Consider the following 23,243-nt stretch of genomic DNA (forward strand, 5'->3'; position numbering starts at 1 on the left):
CCAGCCGGGTATCCTAGAGGAAAGGGCAGTTCAGATAGAGAAGGGAGCACCAAATAAAGGATGTTCGGAGGATCCTCCCAGGAGGGGAGATGCATGTCGAAAGTAGACTATGGACTGAACATGTTTGCCACTCAATGCCTCTTTTGCAGACCACAACACCCAAATGGAGAGAGAGAACACAGGGGATTGCCCTGCCACACAGGCAGGGGGGGATGGGGGGATGGGGGTGGAAGGGATATTATCCATGGTGGTGAAAAATGGGCACTGGTGGAGGGATGGGTATCTGATCATTGTATAATTGAAACCCAAGCAGAAAAAATTGTAAATCTACAACTGTAAAAAAAAATAAAAATTAAAAAAAAAAATTCTGAAAATTTTTCAGCAAACCAATAACCGTCAAGCTCAAACTCTTCCTCCCAAAAATAAAATTGAGAAGTATCCCATGGACATTCTCTGAAGCCAGTATCACTCTCATTCCCAAGTCAGAGAAGGAAAGCACATGCACACACAACTACACACTAATATATCTGAAGAACATACATGCAAAAATGACACAAAGTCTTTAGAATTGCAACTATCTCAAGAGAATCATTCATCATGACCAAGTGGGATTTATCCTAGGGGTGCCAGGATGGTTGAATATATACAAATAAATCATGGAATAGACCAAATCAAAGAAAGGATAAAATTTATATTATCACATAATTAGCAGACAGGGATTATTATTAACAGGGAGGGTGGCAGCGAGCCAGCTTTGTAATCATAACTCTGTAAGTTCTATACCCAGGATCACCCGGTAACACCAAGGATGATCACAGTGGCTCTATGATTTGGGATCTCTATGCCACAGCAGTGTGTGTGATATCTACCACAACCACAGGTGTGTTAGCAATGCAACCCAAGTGTGAGACTGGATAAAGAAACATGATATATACACACAATGGAGTGAAGTCAGCGTGATGGTGTCCAGTTTCATCATCCATGTAGCGCAAATTACACATGGAGTAGTATTCCAATGTGTGTATACACAATGGAATATATATGTATATGTATATATGACTTCTTTATCCAGTCCTGTTTTTTGGTTATTTTCTGATTTTGTTTATTATAAATAGTGCTGCAATGAACATCAGAGCACAAATGTCTGTTCTGAATATAATGTTTGGGCCCTTTGGATAAATGTCAAAAGGGAATTGCTGGGCCTAAGTTTTCTGAGAAGTGTGCATATTGTTGGACCAGGGTTGGACCAGGCAAAACTCCCACCAGCAGTGAGGGAGGGTTCCTTTCCTGCACATCCACACCAACAGTTTTTCTTCTTTCTGATGTGTGCAAGTCTCACTGGTGTGATGTGTATATAATTGGCTTTCACCTGCATTTCCCTGATAAGTGATGCAGAATATTTTTCACGTATGTACTGGTCATCCATACATCTTCTCTGAGAAAGCTTCAATATATCTTTTCTCCCTAGATTTTGATGGGGTTGTATTACTCCTGATAAGTTTTATAAATGCATTACATATCTTGGGTATTAACCTTTCGTCAGAATGATGAGTATGTATTTTTCCATGTCTGTGATAACTTTTTATTTTCAATTTTGGTCATAGTTTCTTTTGTTGTGTAGAAGCTTCTTAATTTGATGCAATCCCATTTGTTTAACTTTTCTTCCATTTATTTGGCCAATAGCATTGAAACACTGAAGATGCCTCTGAATTTAATGTCACGAGGAGTTCTATTTTTCCCTCAGTATAATTTATGGATTAAGGTGTGATAATGAGGTATTTAATCCATTTTTAATTGACCTTTGTACATTGCGTGAGATAAGGAGCTGAGTTCATTTACATGTGGTTGATCAGTTTTTCCAAAACCATTTGCTGAAAGGCTTAAATTGCTCCACTTTCATATTCTTAGCTCCTTTGCTAATGATTAGTCCATAAACCTGCAGAAACCATTCTGTCTTCTCAACTCTGTTCCAACTGTCTGAGATTCTGTCTTTATTCTAGTTATTACACTGATTACCTATTACAGTTATACACAGTATAACTTAAAGTTGGGAAAAGAAAAAGCCCTCCCCCCTTTCCCTTGCTGCCCCATCTCTTTTCCTACAATTCCTTCGGCTATTTGAGAGTTTTATTACTCCATACAAATTTTAACAGCATTTGGTCTTGATGTTAAAAAACATATCACTAAGGAGCTGGAGCACAGGGCATCAGCCATACACAAAGCTGACTTGGGATCAATCCCTGGCACTGCATTTGATGTCCCAAACCTTGCCAGGAGCAATCCCTGAGCACAGTTAGGAGTAAGTCCTGCAAACAACTGGGTGTGACTGCACTGAATCTTCTAGTGCTTCATGTAGGATTGTCATTTTGACAGAAATTTTCCCTTCAACACATAAAGAAGGAGCATGTTTCCATTTTCTTGCATCCTCTTTGATTTTTTTAAATAGTGATGATAACTTTCTTTATAACATTCTTTTATTATTTTTTTTTGTTTTATATGGGCTGGAGCGATAGCACAGCGGTAAGGCGTTTGCCTTGCACGCAGCCAACATGGCCGACCCGAGTTCGATTCCTCCGCCCCTCTCGGAGAGCCCGGCAAGCTACCGAGAGTATCTCACCCGCACAGCAGGGCCTGGCAAGCTCCCCGTGACGTATTCAATATGCCAAACACAGTAACAACAAAGTCTCCAATGGAGACGTTACTGGGCCCGCTCGAGCAAATCGATGATCAATGGGAGGGCCTTACTTTACTTTTTTTTTTTGTTAGGCTGATTTCAAAGGTACTTTCTCTTTCTTTTTTTAAATATATTTTTTATTTAAAATTTTATTATTGAATCACTGAGATAGAATCTTACAAAGCTGTTCATGATTAGGTTTCAGTCATAATGTTTTCAAACACCCATCCCTCCACCAGTGTACATTTCCCAGCACCAGCAGCCTGCCTTTATGGCAGACACCCCGCCTCTCCCCCCCACCTCCTCCTCCTTCCCATCTCTCTCTCTCTCCTTTTGAGCATTGTGGTTTGCAATGCAGATATTTAAAGCTTATCTGTCATATACCTGTACCTACATTTAACACTCAGTTCTTGTCCAGTATGATCATTTCCAGATATCATTGTCATCCTAGTCCCTTTTCTATATTATTCACCCTCTACCTCACATAGTTTCTTTAACCAGTTGTCTGTTCTTGGTCACTCAGGTTGTTTCCAGGTTCTGGCCATGGTGCATAGTACTGCAATGAATACAGGACTGCAGATGGTTGTTTGTGCTGTGTGTGGTTTTTATTTTTGGCCCCAAGGGTATATTCCCAGAAGTGGTATTGCTGGGTCATATGGGAGCTCAATTTCTAGGTTTTTGAGGAATGTCCATATTGTTTTCCAGAAAGGTTGAGCCAGTAGGCATTCCCAACAACAGTGAAAGAGAGTTCCTTTCTGTCCATATCCGTGCCAGCAAAACAGCATAATCTCGAAATAAAAACAGACTCGCAGACCAATGGAACAGAGTTGAATATCCTAACATACACATTCAAATATATATGATTATTTAAGCTTTGATAAGGGAACAAGAATTGTTAAGTGGAGCAAGGAAAGCCTCTTTAACAAGTGGTGCTGGCAAAACTGGACAGTTACATGCAAAAAAGTGGACTCAGATCTCTATCTAACACCAGCCACAAATCAAAATGGATTAAAGACCTCAACATCAGACCAGAATCCATAAAGATTCATGGAAGAAAATAAAGAAAAAACCCTCCACAATATTGAAGCTAAAGGTATCTTTCAAAGAAGAAATATCACTGAACAAGCAAGTGGAAATAAAGATAAACAAATAGGACTACATTAAACTAAGAAAGAAAAGAAACCTCAAAAGAAACCGTGACCAAAATACAAAGACAGTCTATGGAATGGGAAAGGTTATTCACCCAAAACCATTCTGCTAAGGGGTTAATATCAAAGACACTCAAGGCACTGGTTGAACTCTACAAGAAAAAAACATCCAACCCCATTAAAAAATAGGGAAAGGAAATGAACTGAAATTTTTCCAAAGAAGAGATTTGAATGACCTAGTGACACATAAAAAATGTTCTTCATCAGGGAGTTGCAAATCAAAAGGACAATGAGATATTATCTCAAATCAGAGACTGGCACACATCCAAAGGGTACTTTTACTTTTCTGATGTACAATTGTGGAAAATCACGGTATCGCTGTCCTCCCGTTCATGGATTTTCTCGAGCGGGCCCAGTAACGTCTCCATTGTGAGACTTTGCTGTTACTGTGTTTGGCATACTGAATACGTCATGGGGAGCTTGCCAGGCTTTGCCATGCAGGCGAGATACTCTCAATAGCTTGCTCGGCTCTCCAAGAGAGGCAGAGGAATTGAACTCGAATTGGTCATGTTGGCTGCGTGCAAGGCAAACGCCCTACCCACTTTGTGATCACTCCAGCCCCATTGTGGAAAATATTTTTTTAATTCCTCTATCATCTTTTTCATTGTTTACATGAAATAATGTAATAGATTTCTGTGCTGATTTTGTAGCCTGTCATGTGAATGTACGGATTTACTATTTTAGGTTTTTTTTTTTTAAAGAGTCTAGAGTTGTCTTAGTATCACTTCATCTGCAAAAAGTAATAGTTTGGCTTCTTTAATGAATCTGGATGCTCTTAATACCTCTTTCTTGTCTAATTTCTATGACAAGTACAAAACCCTACCAATAACTGTTTTATAAACTATGGTGCCACAATAAGTTCAAAAATTTTTAAAAAAATTACAGGAATCTCTCCTTGATGACTTCAGCTCTTTCACACAGATTAAATCTCATCTCTTTCTGTGCTACTTTTGTTTCTACCTCTATCATTCAACATGTAATTATCTGATCATATATTTTTTTCACTATGTAGTAAATTTTATAAAAGCAGGAACTTGGTGAGGAGTAGGAGAACAATACATACTGAGGTAATAAATGTACCTTAGCAGAAAGAAATGAAACAGGCATAATGAGAATAAATGAAGAAATGAAAGACAAGAAAAATTAGCAAAATAATGTGAGATAAAGGGAAAAAAACCCAAGGAATACATGCTTCAAAAAAGAAGTACATTTTAAATAGTTTAAACTATTCAGTCTGAATGGAGGCTAGTAAGTCAATGGTTCAGTGGCTGAACCCCCTATGAAAGCAGGCCACGAGCCATGCGAGAGTGAGGGCATACACGCACTGGGGCTGCACTGCTGGGCTCCTGGCCTGGTGCCACACGCTCAGGCCAGGTGAGCTCTGTGACCTTAGGCCAATACCTGATTTCTGTTAGGTAACAGCAGTTTTTCCATATGTAAAGTAGAAGTAATGACAATACTTACTCTCAGTGAGTTGATGTGAGAATGAAATTATTAATATATGTAAATTACTTATCAGAAATTTCTTGCAAAGAAAGCAGAAAGTACTACTGACCATTCCTTTGACAACACTGGAAGTGGAGAGTCTGGGCTCAACTGGAAGATTGATCTCCAGTAGTGGGCCATTAGCAAGCTGGTTTTCTGTCCACTGCAGGAACCAAGGTTATTCCTAGACAACCTTACCAGCTAGCTGTCAGGGTGTGCTGTGGGTTGGCGGCGTTTTGGCTATGAGCAGCAGTATTCGCTCCTTCACTGGGCTGAGTCCTGACAGACACCTCTGCCACGGTGCTCACTCCTCTACTGGCTAGATGCGCGTGTGCGCATGCACACACACACAAGCGCGCGCATGTATGCACACGCACTGTGGGAACCCAAAAGGACATGATGCTGTAGGGCAGCCCCCAACTGGGAAAGAGCTCCAGCTGACACTTGGACAAACGTGTCCTTGGAGGCCAAGTCAAAATGTTCTCAGGATCCCACACACACCCGGGACAGAGTGTTTCAATCTTGATCGAACCTCAAGCATGCAAATACATGATAGTCTGGGACAGCAGCTGTGAGGATAATCCCCGCAAGAACATCAAACGCTATTAACAAATCACTGAAACTGGGCGGGGTTAGGGGAATGAGAGAGAAACAGAAGATAAACTTTGCCAAGGTGCTCTCGTTGGTCTCCTGAAGATTTTCTTGAGTGCCAGGATGCTCCAGGTGCCTCAATCCCCTCAGAGGACCTACAGATACACCCACACCAGAAATGCTGAAGATGGAGGAGTCACGAGGACTCTGCATCACAGCATGGTGGGGAAATGTTTGTTAATTAGGAACTCTGGACTGTGGAAGCAAAGAATTAGAGTTCACTGAATTGAAATGTCAGTGTTTATGTCAGTGTTTAACTCTGTAACAGCTGTTCACACCTAATTGATTTTCTTATTTGTAAAGCGGGAATGATATGCTGAGATTTAGACTGCATGGTTCATGAGACAGTAAACTATTAAAATATTATATGTTATCATAAGTTAATCACAGTAAGTTCAAATTCAGTTGTCTGCTCTCAAAATTTTTACCTTTCCAGGGGGCTGGAGCAATAGTACTGCAGGTAAGACATTTGCCTTGCAAGCAGTCGACCAGGGTCCAATTCCCAGCATTCCATATGGTTCCCCGAGCACTGCCAGGAGTAATTCCTGAGTGCATGAGCCAGGAGTAACCCCTGTGCATTGCCAGGTGTGACCCAAAAAGAAAAAATATTTTTTTACCTCTCCCTTTGAAAACTTCAAGCTTCATTTTTTAATTTTTATTTTTAAAAATTTTATTGAATCACCGTGAGATAGTTACAAACTTTCACGTTTGGGTTACAATCACACAATGATCAAACACCCATCCCTCCACCAGTGCTCATTCCCCACCACCAATATCCCCGGGATACCTTCTTTTTCCCACCCTCCCCCTGCCTCCATGGCAGACATGATTCCCCATAATCTCTTTCTACTTTTAGGCATTATGGTTTGCAATACAGACCCTGAGAGGTTATCATGTTTGGTCCCTTATCTACTTTCTGCACACATCTCCCATCCCGACCGATTCCTCCAGCCATCTTTTCCTTAGTGATCCCTTCTCTATTCCAGCTGCCTTCTCCCCTTTGCTCATGAAGTAGGCTTCCAGCTATGGAGCAATCTATCTGTCCTGTGTATCTACAATCCCTAGGTGTCATCCTCATGTTATGTTGTTTTATACTCCACAAATGAGTGCAGTTCTTCTGCCTGTTCCTCTATTTTGACTCATTTCACTTAGCATGATACTCTCCATGTCTATCCATTTATAAGCAAAGTTCATGACTTCATCTCTCCTGACAGCTGCATAGTATTCCATTGTGTAGATGTACCAAAGTTTCTTTAACCAGTCATCTGTTCTAGGGCACTTGGGTGGTTTCCAGATTTTGGCTATTGTGAACAGTGCTGCAATGAACATATAGGTACAGACATCATTTCTACTGTGCTTTTTTGCATCCTCGGGATATATTCCCAGAAGTGGTATTGTGGGGTCATAAGGAAGCTCAATTTCTAGTTTTTGAAGGACTGTCCATACTGTTTTCCAGAAAGCTGGACTAGTGGGCATTCCCACCAACAGTGAAAGAGCGTCCCTTTTCCCCACATCTATGCCAGCACTGATTGCTTATGTTCTTTTGAATGTGTGCCAGTCTGTGGTGTCAGATGATATCTCATTTTTGTTTTGATTTGCATCTCCCTGATGGCTAGCAATGTGGAGCATTTTTTCATGTGCCTTTTGGCCATTTGTATTTCTTTTTTGAGGAAACTTCTGTTCATTTGTTCTCCCCATTTTTTGATGGGGTTGTAGGTTTTTCACTTGTACAATTCTACTAGTGTCTTGTATATCATGGATATTAATCCCTTATCAGATGGGTATTGGGTAAAAATTCTTTCCCATTAAGTGGGCTCTTTCTGTATTTTGGCCACTGTTTCTTTTTGAAGTGCAGAAGCTTCTTAGTTTGATGTAGTCCCATTTGTTTATGTTTGCTTCCACTTGCAAGGTTGGTGCTGTTTCATCCTTCAATGTCATGGAGAGTTGTGACTACATTTTCCTCTTGTGTACCTTATAGATTCATGTTTGATATAGAGGTCTTTAATCTACTTAGGTATGACTTTTTGTCCCTGGCATTAGACGGAGTTCAGAGTTCATTTTTCTGCAGGTAGCTATCCAGTTTTCCCAGCACCACTTGTTGAAGAGGCTTTCCTTGTTCCACTTCACATTTCTTACTCCTTTGTCAAAGATTAACTGGTCATATATTTGGGGTTCTATGACAGAATATTCAACTCTGTCCCATTGTTCTGCAGGTCTGTTTCTAGCCCAGTACCATGCTGTCTTAATTACCACTGCAGTACAGTTTGAAGTTGGGGAAAGTGATGCCACCCATCTTCTTTTTCCCAAGAATTGTTTTAGCTATTTGTGGGGTTTCATTGTTCCATATGAATTTCAGGAGTGTTTTGTCTATTTCTTTGAAAAATGTCACGGGTATTCTGATAGGGACCATACTGAATCTGTATAATGCTTTGGGCAGTATTGCCATTTTGATAATTTTAATACTCCCTTTCCATGATCAGGGGATGTGTCTCCATTTCCTAGTGTCCTCCTTTATTTCTTGAAGTAGTGTTTTGTAATTTTCCTTGTATAGGTCCTTCACCTCTTTGGTTAAGCTGATTCCGAGGTACTTGATTTTCTGAGGTACTATTGAAAACTCAAAGCTTTATTGCTTAGGAAATGACACTTCAATCCCATGCCAATATTTCCCTTGCACACCACAAAAATAATTTAGCATCATTTAAAATGCCTTGTTTTATGTATCCTTTGAAAAAATCTATGTAACTATAGGGAAATAGTTTTTATCTCAGATTAAAAAAAAACAAAGATCATTGCTGTGCCATCTCCCACATCCTGTCACATTTTTGAGCTTCTGACTGACTATATCCACTTGCATAAAGTAAAGTAAAAGTAAAGGCCCTCCCATTGATCATTGATTTGCTCGAGCGGGCCCAGTAACGTCTCCATTGGAGACTTTGTTGTTACTGTGTCTGGCATATCGAATACGTCACGGGGAGCTTGCCAGGCCCTCCCGTGCGGGCGAGATACTCTCGGTAGCTTGCTGGGCTCTCCAAGAGGGGCGGAGGAATCTAGCTCAGGTCGGCCATGTTGGCTGCGTGCAAGGCAAACGCCCTACCACTGTGCTATCGCTCCAGCCCTTGTCAATGCACTCAGCAACTAGAAAGAAAGGTTTGTTATTACTGAATGGGTGGAGCAAGTTTAATTCAATTATACTCCATGGTTATAAATCAGACTTCTACTTTCAAATTCTTATTTCTGGAAGAACATAAAGCAGAGTGAGAAACAGCAGAAAATTATTAGCAAAGCTGAACCACTCCTGCACAATTGATGGAATAATAGCACCAACGTTGACCCGCTGTGATTTATCCTTTAATAGAGTTTAATAGGACCATCTGTCATAGATGAAAATGAAAGCTTTACCTCACCATGTTCAAGGAGATGTTTTCTGAAATAAAAACAAAAATATGTCCTATTTACTGAATATACATTGCACTAAAATTACATACAAAGAAACACTGATTTGTTCTTAGATTTTAAATTTTGATTCTAAATTGTGGGTATACAATAAGAGAGAGAGAGAGAATAAAAGGGAATGCCCTGCCACAGAGGCAGGGTGGATGGGGGGGATGGGCGGTGGGAGGGATACTGGGATCCGTGATGATGGGAAATGGGCACTGGTGGAGGGATGGGTATTTGATCATTGTATAATTGAGACCCAAGCACAAAAATTTGTAAGTCTGCAACTGTACTTCACAATGTCTCACTAACAACAACAACAAAAAAAAACTAAAAAAAAAGGCCCTCCCATTGATCATTGATTTGCTCGAGCGGGCCCAGTAATGTCTCCATTGGAGACTTTGTTGTTACTGTGTTTGTCATATCAAATACGTCACGGGGAGCTTGCCAGGCTCTGCCGTGCAGGCGAGATACTCTCGGTAGCTTGCCGGGCTCTCCGAGAGGGGCGGAGGAATCGAACTCGGGTCGGCCATGTTGGCTGCATGCAAGGCAAACGCCTTACCTCTGTGCTATCGCTCTCACCCCTAAAAAAAAAAATTCACACAAAAAATTGTGGGTATAACTTGGCATCATTTATGAGCATGAAAATTATTAGATGTTTCTAAAATTCCTGTCAGTTTAAAGAGAATGATTAACACCTTTGCATATACTAGATCATGTTTATTAAAAAAAATCCATTCTTTAGATGAAATAAGTTTTACTGGTGACTGTAGGTTGCACTTCTAGAAGTACAAATAAAAAATTATATTAAATTCTCTATCATTTACATAATATTCAATAAGGTAGTCAATGAAGTATGTGCCATATACAAACTTAATCACTATTTGCTCAATAAAAATTAAAAGCAATAAAATACATCAATACACATACTTCACTGTCATTGTCACTGTCCTCCCATTGTTCATCAATTTGTTCGAGCAGGCCCAGTAACGTCTCCATAGTGAAACTTGTTGTTACTGTGTTTGGAATACTGAATGCATCACGGGTAGCTTGCCATGCTTTGCTGTGTGGGCAAGATAATCTCAGTAGCTTGCTGGGCTGTCTGAGAGGGACGGAGGAATTGAACACGGCTCGGCCGGCTGGCTGCACGCAATAGTTGTGCTGTGCTGGAGTGATAGGGAGGTAGGGCATTTGCCTTGTGCACAACTGGCCTGGCCGACCCGGGTTCGATTCCTCCGCCCCTTTCGGACAGCCCGGCAAGCTACCAAGAGTATCTTGCCCGCACAGCAAAACCTGGAAAGCTACCCATAATGCATTCAATATGCCAAACACAGTAACAACAAGTGTCACAATGGAGATGTTACTGGGCCCACTGGAGCAAAAACACGTACTTAGTCCTCAATAAACATTTTACATTTATTAACTTTAAAAGTGTAATGATTGCAATTTTGGTCAGATGTTTACAACAGTGTTAACATACAATAGAAAATACCTCACTATCCTCTTCTTAAAAATTATATGGATCTATATACATCAAGGGCTGGAGCGACAGTACAGCGGATAGGGCGTTTGCCTTGCACGCAGCCAACATGGCTGACCAAGTTCGATTCCTCCGCCCCTCTTGGAGAGCCCGGCAAGCTACCAAGAGTATCTCATCTGCACGGCAAAACCTGGCAAGCTACCCGTGACGTATCTGATATGCCAAAACCAGTAACAAGTCTCACAATGTTACTCGGCCCGCTTGAGCAAATAGATGAACAATGGGAAGACAAGGACAGTGACAGTGATATACATCAAAACAGTATCATTTCTTTTTTTGTACTGTGGGCCACACCCAGGGGTGCTCAGGGATCACCCCTGTGGTACTTGGATGATCATTTTCAGTGCCAAGAATGAAATTAGGTTTGCTGCATGGAAGGCAAGTGTCGACCCCTGCACTACCCCCACAGCCCTAATTATGTATGATTTAAAATAAGAGGATAGAGCACAATATACTATAAATTATATACCTATCTATGAATATGAATGCATATTGTTCATCCGAGTCAACCCCGGGTGGGCTTTTGTGTGCTAGAGGCTTGCTCACAGACGACTCCAGCAGATCTTGTCCCAGGACCTCCACAAGTTCCACACAGCCTCGGAACTCTTTTGCTTTCAGTGGATTTCTGTCAAGAATGCTGCAGAGAACCACGACTGCTTTTGCCACTGCCATCAACAGCCACTGCGGCTGCAGCACACCCAGAAAGAACACGTGGCTGGCTGTCCCCACCCTGGACCTATGCTGCTGTGCATATGAAGTGAGAGACACAACAGCGCCTGAACACTTCACTGTGGGGGCTCAGGACTCAGGGATGAAACCAATACTGCTCTCCTAGGTGGAGCTCAGGGCCCAGAACCCAGAGCTGTACACTAAACCTCAGTTCATAACCACTAATTTAACATTCCTATCTGACAAATCATTGCCACTCTAGGGTAGCCTGTGCCTTTGATTTTGGAGGCTCTATAACCACCAAATTCTTATGCTAGCCAGAGCAATCAGACCCTTGATTAATCTCCACTGTGTGAATGTCAAAGACCCAGGCCCCGGCAGTGTATTGTATTATATGCATGAGACAACAGTACCTCTACCACAAGAGTGTCCAAAAACCAGAACCACTCGTTGACCAATAAAAGAAACACGGATCAGGTGTTTCCAGGAGAGTCATCACAGAGGACTCCAACAAACCTCAACACTGCTATGATCATGGAGATCCCAGTAATCTTCACCTGTAATTACCTCAGATGAGAAGCCTGCATAAACACCACTGGAAATGGTACATCTCAGCTGGCTAACATCCTCACACCCACTTTCAGGTAAAGCAGTCTCCTCACAGACCCAGGCCACAAAGCCTAGAATAGGTCATTGCTCCATCAAATGTGGACATAACTGCTAGGGAATTGAATATAAGCATTTTAAGGAGGTTCAGCAAATTGCAGTGAACACGAATAACTCAACAAAAATTTTAAAAAATACATATATAAAACTAGAAGTTCAACAGTGAGATAAAATTTGTTTTAAAAAATTTTAAGAGCAAGTCCAGTCTTTTATTTAACCACAGAAGCACCGTAGAACTGTCCTCCCGTTTTTCGTCGATTTGCTTGAGAGGGCACCAGTAACGTCTCACAACAAATTGTGAGACCTGTTGTTTCTGTTTTTGCATATGGAATATGTCCTGGGGAGCTTGTCAGGCTTTTCCGTGCGGGCAAGATACTCTTGGTAGCTTGCCAGGCTCTCTGAGAGGGGCGGAGCAATGGTACCAGGGTTTGCCGCATGCAAGGCAAATGCTCTACACACTGTGCTATCGCTCCAGCCCAAAATATTTATCAATATTAAATATTTTGACACCTAAGCAAGACTTTATTTAATATTAATCTATATCCAAGCTTTACCAACCATAGCAATTATGTTCTTTACAGTTTCTTGAGCCGAATCCAACCTAGAATCATACACTGCATTTAACTGACCTTTTCTTTTTAGTCTCCTTTGATCTAGAACTGTTTTCAATTTTTTTTCTTTTTTGACACTAATATTTAAAAACACATATAGAGAAATATCTTTAAATTGGATACATTTGATTATTTCCTCAAGGTTAGATTTATGCAATGCAGTTTCACAGTTTAAGAAGAGAACTCCCAGAATGACCACCAACTGGGAGCTCTTTGGCACGATTACTGCAACATGAGAAGATAACATCGTTGACGACATTAACAAAGAATACGATAGGCTGGTTTAGCATCTCCAAGATTGTGCAAGGAAAGCCATAAAAAGACATCAGTCTTTGGAAACTCTAGAGCTTATTCACCAATGTGGCTTGGCGCAAGCCTCAGGAAATCACAAGCTAATGTGCGAGTTTGCAAAGCAGTGCAGAGAAGAGATAAAGAAAGACTTCAAAGAGAAAACAGCAGTGCTGGCCGATACGGCAGAAACTGGGAAAAGCATTTGCAATGTCCGCCTGTCCTTCGCCAACTACAAGACCAAGAGGACAGCCCTCCGACATCCTGAAGGATCTATCACATCATCCAGAAGGGCAATGGAGAAGATTGTCCACGACTTCTACTCAGATCTCGTTGGTATCCAGGTCCACCTGCCCACATACCAAATTCTGCAGGATGGAGAACATTCCTAACATTCTCCCTTCCGAAATCCGACACACCAATTCATTGGTAAAGAAGAGAACAGCACCCGGCCCAGACAAAGTCAGACCTGAACAACTGAAGAATCTGCCATCAGTACTCGTCAATACACTGGCTTGGCTCTTCACATGCTACCTGTCTGAATGCAAGATTCTGTCCCAATGGAAAACCAGCAGGACCGTTCTACTGTACAAGAAGGGAGACATCCACGACATTGGCAACTATTGCCTGATATGCCTGTTGTCCATTGTCTACAAGCTTTCATTCGAGTCATACTGAATAGGATTGACAGAACACTAGATGAAGGACAACCATGCGAGCAAGTTGGTTTCCGAAAAGAATTCAGCACGATTGACCATATCCATACACAGTGACCAAGCTCTTTGAGGTTTCTCAAGAGTTCAAGATGCTCCTCTAACGTTCATTGATTTAAAAAAGATCTTTGATTCTGTTGAGACTGAAGTGGTCATCAAAGCCCTAGTCAATCAGGGCCTTCAAACTCAGTATATCAGGATCCTGTGTGAGCTGTATTACAGATTCACCACCAGGATCTCACCATTCTACAATGAAGCGATCAACGATGTAAAGAGAGTGGTTCGGCAGGGTGATACCATTTCACGAAAAGTCTTCAGTGCCACCCTCAAGAATGTCATGTGATGACTGGAATGGGAAGGAATGGGAGTGAAGATGGGAGTGAAGCAGGACGGTTGAAAACTATACCACCTCCACTTTGCTGATGACATCGTTCTAATAACACCAAACATTAGCCACGCAACACAAATGCTGGCCGACTTCGACCATGAGTGTGGAAATGTCAAACTGCAGCTGAACCTCATGAAGACATGAGAAATGGACTGTTCCTGATATTCCATTTGCTCTCAACAGAATGAACACCTCCGAATGCAGCAGTTCTGTGTACCTAGGTTGATAACTCAACATGACAAACCACCTGGCACCTGAGTTGCGCAGGAGGAAGAGAGTGGCGTGGAATGCCTTCAAGAGCATCAAAGAAATAGCTAAGAGGACAAAGAACCTCTGACTCTGGACAAATCTCTTCAACTCCACAATTCTTCCTGCATTAACATACGCCTCAGAGACCTGGGCCCTGTGAAACCAGGATGAGAATGCTATTTGGGTTTCCCAAAGAGGAATCGAAAGAGGTATTCTTGGAGTATCATGCTTCACTCAAGTAGGACAAGAAGTCCGGAGTTCTGACCTCCATCAACGATTGAGAATTAGGGATGCTGTCTCATTTGCCAAGGCATCAAAAATCAGATGGGCTAGACACGTAATGCAATTTGGAGATGATCGCTGGACTAGAGCCCTTACTGACTAGATTCCACAGAATGTCAAAAGATCACGTTGCTGCCCACCTACGAGATGGTCAGACATCTTCGTCAAGATCCTGAATGAACGGTTTGAGGGTCTTCGTGTTCCTGGAGCAAGCAGACGCCATTGGGCTACACTAGCACACTATAGGGATGAATGGAGATGTTACTGGCGCCCACTCGAGCAAATTGATGAGTAACGGGATGTCAAGTAATCAAGCGATTTTCACATAAATATGACATAATCTTGTATCCACTTCCTAAAATGCTGGTGGGTAGTGTCACAGTCCCACTGTGGAATGAACCCAGGAGGCATGGAGGTGATCTTTCCCTGGCCCAGGGATGATGGCTCATGCTCAAGTATTAACTGCCATCTGGGAAATAACAGGAATGGACCAACAACTCATGGTCAATTGGGTAATTTATTCAGTGAGTACATGGTTATATATGGGTGGAAAGGAATGTAACACGTATGGTTTGTGGGGATACAATGAGAGGGATTGGAGGAGAAGGGAGTGATAGGTTACAAATGCTATCTGTCAATATAAATGAGGTGAGTAATGTGTTACTTATCAATATAAAATATATATGAGGCAAAAAAGTTATGCATTCTCTAAGTAATAACAGGATCATGGTCCTCCCGTTGTTCATCGATTTGCTCGAGCGGGCCCAGTAACGTCTCTATCATGAGACTTTGTTGTTACTGTGTTTGGCATATCGAATACATCACGGGTAGCTTGCCAGGCTCTGCCGTGCAGGCGAGATACTCTCGGTAGCTTGCCGGGCTCTCCGAGAGGGGTGGAGGAATTGAACTCGCGTCAGCCATGTTGGCTGCATGCAAGGCAAACGCCCTACCCACTGTGCTATCGCTCCAGCCCAATAACAGGATATTTACTGATATAGAATAATAAGAAAATGGTTGAGAAAAACAGTCTGCTTGCTTAGTCATGTTTGGTGGCCCATATGGTGAGATATCCTCTTACTAATCCCGGCCACTAAGAAATCATCTATCAATTTCTGCCAACATCAGGATTGGGAGCCTCTGGGACTCCTTGGCCTACGTGGCTGTATTCCCAGAGACATCCTCATGGGATCATGCAGGTCAGATGGGCTAGGGAGCTGAATCAGCAAGAACTCCAACTGGGTGGGATATAATACAACGTCTCTATTCTTGGTTAAGGTATATTCAAGTAGTCTTCTCCACAAGAGACCATTTTTAAAAAGAACTAAATAGAAATGCTGACATTTTTTAAAGCAATGGACAATATGAATCTCAAATTGGATCATACTGAGGAAAGAACCTATTAACTCTAAGACAGCTAATTTGAAATAATCCAGTTAGAGGAGAAAAAAAAAGAATTAAGAGTGAGAATTTATATGAATTATGGAACACCATTAAAAAAAAAAATGTTGGGGCTGGAGCAATAGTAAAGCAGGTAGGGCATTTGCATTTCATGCAGCTGACCCGCATTCAATTCCCAGCATCCCATATGGTCCCCCGAGCACCACCAGGAGTAATTCCTGAGTGCAATACCAGGAGTAACCCCTGTGCATTGCCTGGTATGACCCAAAAGCCAAAAGCCAAAAAAAAAAAAAAAGGAAAAAAAGGGACCAAAGTATTATCTACAGGAACAATGACTGAAAACTTACCAAATATTGGGAGAAATACAGACAAATATAGAATTTCTATAGATTCCTATCCAGTTTCACCCCTGACATTTACTAGGCCCATTTAATAAAGACTGTCAAAGTCTAACAATGAATTTTTAAGATGAGGGTGGGAAATCTCAGATAAGACAAGCTCTATAAGGCTGAACATGAATTTCTCAGAAAAACTTCCGAATGCCCATAGACAGTGGGATAACATATTTAAAGTATAATCTCAAAGAAAACTTAATCACTTAACTTCCCGTTAATCATCGATTTCCTCGAGCGGGCGCCAGTAACGTCTCCATTTGTCCCTGTCGTGTGTTAGTGTAGCCCAATGGTGTCTGTTCGCTCTAGGAATGTGAAGAGCCTCAAACCGATCGTTCATGATCTTGACAAAGAAGTCTGACCACCTGGTAGGTGGGCGGCCACACGGTCTCTTGACATCCCGTGGAATCCAGTCAGTAACAGCTCTAGTCCAGCGGTCGTCTTTAAATCTCATTACGTGACCATCTGATTTTTGACACCTTGGCAAACGAGACAGCGTCCCTGATTCTTGATCGTCGATGGATGTCAGAACTCCGGATTTTTTCTCTCATTTGAGTGAAATGTGATATTCCAAGCATAGCTCTTTTTATTCTTCTTTGGGAGACCTGAATAGCGTTCTCATCCTGTTTGTGTAGGGCCCAGGTCTCTGAGGCATATGTTAATGCAGGAAGAACAGTGAAATCAAAGAGATGTGCTCGGAGCTGGAGGTTCTTCGTCCTCTTAGCTATTTCTTCAATGCTCTTGAAGGCGTTCCAAGCTGCTCTCTTCCTCCTGCGCAGCTCGGGTGCCAGGTCATTTGTCATGTTGACTTCTCGACCTAGGTACACATAGCTGTTGCATTCGGAGATGGTCGTTCCGTTGAGAGCGAATGGGGCGTCAGGAACAAGGCTGTTTCTCATAAACATTGTCTTCGTAAGATTCAGCTGTAGTCCTACCTTTCCACACTCACGGTCAAAGTCGGCCAGCATTTGTGCTGCTTGGCTGATGTTTGGTGTTATTAAAACAATGTCATCAGAAAAGCAGAGGTGGTGTAGTTGACGACCATCTATCTTCACTCCCATTCCTTCCCATTCCAGTCATCACATGATGTTCTTGATGGTGGCACTGAAGAGTTTTGGTGAAATGGTTATCACCCTGCCAAACCCCTCTCTTGACATCAATGATCATCTCTTTGTAGAATGGTGAGATCCTGGTAGTGAATCCGCAATACAGCTCACGGAGGATCTTGATGTATTGGGCTGGAATGCCCTGATTGGCTAGGACTTCAATGACCGCTTCCGTATAAACAGAATCAAAGGCCTTCTTTAAATCAATGAACGTTAGACAGAGCGGCATCTTGAACTCTTGAGAAACCTCAATGAGCTTGGTTATCGTGTGGATATGGTCGATGGTGCTGAAACCTTTGCGGAACCCAGTTTGCTCGCATGGTTGAACTTCATCTAGTGTTCTGCCAATCCTATTTAGGATGACTCGAGTGAACAACTTGTAGATGACAGGCAATAGGCAGATTGGGCGATAGTTGCCAATGTCATGGATGTCTCCCTTCTTGAACAGTAGTATGGTCCTGCTGGTTTTCCATTGGGATGGAACCTTGCATTCAGACAGGTAGCGTTTGAAGAGCCAAGCCAGTGTATTGATGAGTACTGACGGCAGGTTCTTCAGATGTTCAGATCTGACCTTGTCTGGGCCGGGTGCTGTTCGTTTCTTTACTGATGAAATGGCATGTCGGATTTCGGAAGGGAGAACGTTGGGAATGACATATCCATCCTGCAGAATTTGGTATGTCGGCAAGTGGACATGGCTATTGAAGAGATTTGAGTAGAAGTTATGGATGATCTTCTCCATTGCCATTCTGGAGGATGTGATAGATCTATCAGGACGTCGGAGGGCAGTCATCTTGGTCTTGTAGTTGGCGAAGGACAGGCGGGTGTTACGAATACCTTTCACAGCTTCTGCCGCATCTACCAGTACTTCTGCTCTTCTCTCTTTGAGGTCTTCCTTGATCGCATCTCTGCACTGCTTTGCGAGTTCGGACGTTAGCTTGCGGTTGCCTGAGGCATGCGCCAAACCATGCTGGCGAATAAGCTCAAGAGTTTTCGAAGACAGGCGTTTTTTTGTGGCTATCTCTCTCTTGGCGTTCCTCGCACAATCATGGAGGTGCTGAACCAGTCGATTGTATTCCTCATCAATTTTGCCAACAATGGCATCTTCCCATGTTGCCGCAATAGTGTCAAAGAGCTCCCAGTTGGTGGTCGTTCTGGGAGTTCTCTTTTTAAACTTTGCAGCCCTTTCTCCCTGCTCTGTGAAGTAGAATTTTGCACAAAGGAGACGGTGGTCCAATCCCATTTAGAATTTTGGGATAAGTATAATCTCAAAGAAAAAATTATTTCAATTAAGAAGACTTTGTGAAACAAAGACAGAGTCCCCTGCTCCCATGCCTGGCTGTCCACACTGGGGTCCCTTGGAAGGGGCAGGTTGAGTTTCCCTCCCCGAGAGGAGCCCCAGCAGCCAAAGACCTCCAGAACCAGCCACAGCCATGCTAAGACCACTCTCCACATGCTCGGATGAGCCTCATGCATGAAGGAACTGAGAGAAGAACCCAGGTGTGCAGGACCCAGGACTGAGATCTCCAAGCCTGCTCGGACTGGGACTGGGCTTCCTCCACCCAGATCCCCCATCTTCCAGTAGCTAGACAGTTACACCCACCAACTGCCGTGTAACCTCATCAACGGCCAATATCCAGAGACTATAAAACCAAGCTCCCGGAAGCTAGACCTAGACCTCTGATTGTCTAGTTCTTACTCTCAAGAGAACCTGATAGGCTACTGAGAGTATCCTGCCTGCATATATGCCTAACTGGGAACACCTGTGAAGGTGACTAGAGGCTGCCCCAAAAGTCTCCATCACTCTCAGAGAGGCCGGCAAGTTACTGAGTGTATCCCGCCCGCACAGCAGAGCCTGGAAAGCAACCTGTGGTGTACTCGATATGCCAAAAACAGTAACAGTGGTGGTCCTCATTTTCCTGACCCTGAAAGATCCCCAATATGCATTCAGGCTACACTATCATGTGACAGGGACAAATGGTGAGGTTACTGGCACCCGCTTGAGCAAATCAATGAACAACGGGATGATAATGACAGTGATAGGGAAGAAGACTTTACCTGGCAAAGTTTGTCATAAGAATTGATGGTAAAGGACTTCCCTAGGTTAAAAGAAAAAGCTGAGGGAGTTCATTATCACTCTACTGCCTTGTATGAAATGATAAAAGAATTTCTTTGGTATGAAACAATGAAAATTACTATCATATATATAAGATACTACATACATTATATACATAATATGTATTATATATGTACGTATGTTATATAAATAGGTAATACATATGAAAGTATCAAACTATTGTAAAATTCAGAATATTCTAATATTGTAATGCTGGTGTATGAATAAAGATAAAAAGACAAAGGTACTCAAAAAACAACTATAGTTACAATAGTTTCACAATGAAGATACCATATATAGTATCTAGATTGTTATATTAAAAGCATAAAATATAGAGGGAGGCGTAAAAGGTAGTTCTAGTAAGCAACTGAAGTTGTTGTCAGATTTATAGCTAGAAGACATATTACATAAGCCTCACAATAGCTACAAAGCAAAATTCTATAGCAGATACACACACACACAGAGAGAGAGAGAGAGAGAGAGAGAGAGAGAGAGAGAGAGAGAGAGAGAGAGAGAGAAAGGAGTAAATCAAAACATGTCATTATGGAGAGTAATCAAATCACAAAAGAGGTGAAAGAGGAAGGAAAAAAGGAATTAAAAGCAACCAGAGGATGGGGAGATTGTACAGGGACTATGATACTTGCATGTGTGAGAAATGGATCCTGATGCCAGTTTTCCCCTCTCTCCAGAATCTGGGATAGACCTGAGCCTCAGAAGCACTCTGGGGAAAGCCCTGGAGACCCCTGGATAGATATGGATGGCCTGGGTCCCAAGAACCTCACAGGCAGCTCAGGGCTGCGTTTCTGGCCCCAGACTGGCCTGGTTGAAACATGCACTAATATTAAAGATGCCCAACTGAATTGGAGAGAATATTTACATACAATATTTCATTTAAAAGGCAGTTAAAGTCCAAGTTATCTTTTTTCAATTTTTTTATTTTATAAGGTAGTTCACAATATTGCATTACATTTAATAATCAAACACCAATCCCACCACCATTACTCTATCCCACCACCATAATTGGGATGTTTCCATCCCAAGCCCCATTGCCTGTCCCAAAGCACAGCCAAAATAATATATTCTGTATTGTCTGTTATGGAAAACCTCTGAAAATGCTACAAAAAAGTATCCATAGGGAAACAGTGTGAAGATTGTTCTATTTTGGCAGGGGCCATTCAGACATTCTTCAGGATAGTACTAACCTGTTGTTAAAAGTTGAGTGATGTGAGCTTTCATATATCTTTATCAGAAAATATTTATATATGCATATAAATGTATTTTCCCCTATGATTGGTTGCCTACTAATTGAATCCCATTGAATGTGGTGCAATACTCTTGAGGAATGAGTAGGGAGAGTCTCATGATATGTTGTGTGGCTGCAAATGCGGCCACGAAGTCCAGGAATACATTCACGTGTGCATGAGGCTTGGTCTTAGCTTGTGGAGAGTGGTCTTGAGCATGGTGGCAGTTGGGTTGTGGGAGTTTTCGGCTGGCGGGGCTGGGTCCCTTGGGGTGGGGATGATTTCTCACCCACCCCACTCTGGGGCTCCCCGAGTGAAACAGCCTGGTGCAGAGGCCCGAGGCATGGCTACGGCGAGCGTCATATTGTTTCCCTCTGGGAGAAAAAGCCCAAAGTAGCTACAAAGATCAAAAACAGTAAACCCCCAAAAATATGTAGAGGAAATAAACAGGTACTTCTTATATGCATCTGTATATATCTAAATGCCTAGAACTAAAATAAGACCCAAAATATATTAACTTAAAAATGAGTCTTTCAAGGAGACTGGCTAGGGGTCTGCGAAGAAAGCTGGGTTCACTGATGGAGGGATGCAGACACTGGGACACTGGTAGTAGGACTGGAGTTAGAACACTTTTTGTCTGAAACTCCACAGTCAACAGCTATGCAAATCACAAATAAAAGTACATTAAATTTTTAACAATAATGCTGGAAAAACTGGACAGCCATCTGCAAGAGAATGCAACTGAATTCCTATCTGATACCAATTCGTTAATATTAATTTAAAATGGCTTAGATACTTAAATGTAGTATCTTCTGCTGTTAAACTCCTACAAGAAAATAGAGGCAATGTTTCTCATTATTAGTATTGGCAATGAATTTTGGATATGATACCAAAAGCACCAGGCAACAAATTCAAAATTAAAATGGAACTACATTAATTAAATTAGCTTTAGCCTAGCTAATTACAAATTAAAAGGAAATTTAGAGAACAGAAGAAATTATTCACAGCATATTATCAGATATAAGGGATTAACATTTGAAGTGGAAATTCCCAAACTTACGTGGCATTCCACACCCTTTTCAGAAAAAAACTAATTGACTCAGAACTCCTCTGAAAAGTGCTCTTCCTTAAAGAACTAACAGAAATGCCCCACCCACAAGTGCACTGAGGCCATCTCTACCCTCCTTAAGATTTCTAGAATGTCACCACTGCCCATCAGTGTCATCTACTTAGGGAAAAAGTAATCTGGATGTTTAAGAAACTCCCATAATTTAATGGCTAAATGTCTAAGCAGAACTGTGATTTTAGTTATTTATTCATTTGGGTTATTCCCACATGGCACCAGTGCTTGGAGACCGATCACCAGGATTGTGCTTGCTGTACTTGGAGGGCCTGGCAGTTCTGGGGATTGCAAGTCATGTGCTTTACCAGGTGAGTTATAGCCCAACCACACACTCTAATTTAAAGATGAGTAATGAAGGAAGAGAGGCATCAAGTGGCAGACTACCTTCCAGCAAATGCTGGGCCTCAGTTTCATCCTACAGCAGAGCTGCAGAGCACAGCAGGGGGCAGCATGGGGGTCCTGGCACCTCTGGCAGAGTAGCTCTCAGAGTCCCCTGGCATGGCTAGGAGAAGCACTGACACCCATCACCAGTTGCTGGGCAAGACCCCTAAAAGAGTGGGTAAAGGAATTATATTTTCAAAGAATATTAATGAATGGGTAGGAGAGAATGTGCTCAAAATAACTAATAATAAGACTTTATTTGGTATTTCAAGACCAGAACAAATTATTACCTTAACTTCTATTAGAATAAATCATAAAAATAGTAATAAATGTTGAGGAAGATATAAAGAAGTGTACACTTGTACCTGTACATTGCTGGAAGGAATGTAAATTGGGACAATCACAATGAAAAACAATACAGAGGTTCTCAAAAAAGTTAAAAATAGAACCGCCATTATATTCAGCCATCCCACTTCTGAGAACTTATCCAATGACTGAAATCAGTACTGGGATCCGTGGTGGTGGAAAATGGGCACTGGTGGAGGGATGGGTATTTGATCATTGTATAATTGAAACTCAAGCACAAAAATTTGTAAGTCTACAACTGTACCTCATGGTGTATCACTAATA

General features: G+C 41.9%; 1 protein-coding gene across 1 annotated transcript in view; it reads right to left on the reverse strand.

The window, feature by feature from the left end:
- The window catches only part of DPY19L2 (dpy-19 like 2), a 129,685-nt gene that overhangs the window by 15,850 nt on the left and 90,592 nt on the right, over positions 1-23,243 (reverse strand). The window contains exon 17 of the mRNA XM_056118706.1: positions 9,418-9,442. Coding sequence (XP_055974681.1) covers positions 9,418-9,442 — 25 coding nt within the window. The remainder of the gene's footprint in view (positions 1-9,417; positions 9,443-23,243) is intronic.

This window comes from Sorex fumeus, unplaced genomic scaffold (genome assembly GCF_029834395.1).
Source record: "Sorex fumeus unplaced genomic scaffold, SorFum_2.1 ptg000037l, whole genome shotgun sequence".
Lineage (NCBI taxonomy): Eukaryota > Metazoa > Chordata > Mammalia > Eulipotyphla > Soricidae > Sorex > Sorex fumeus.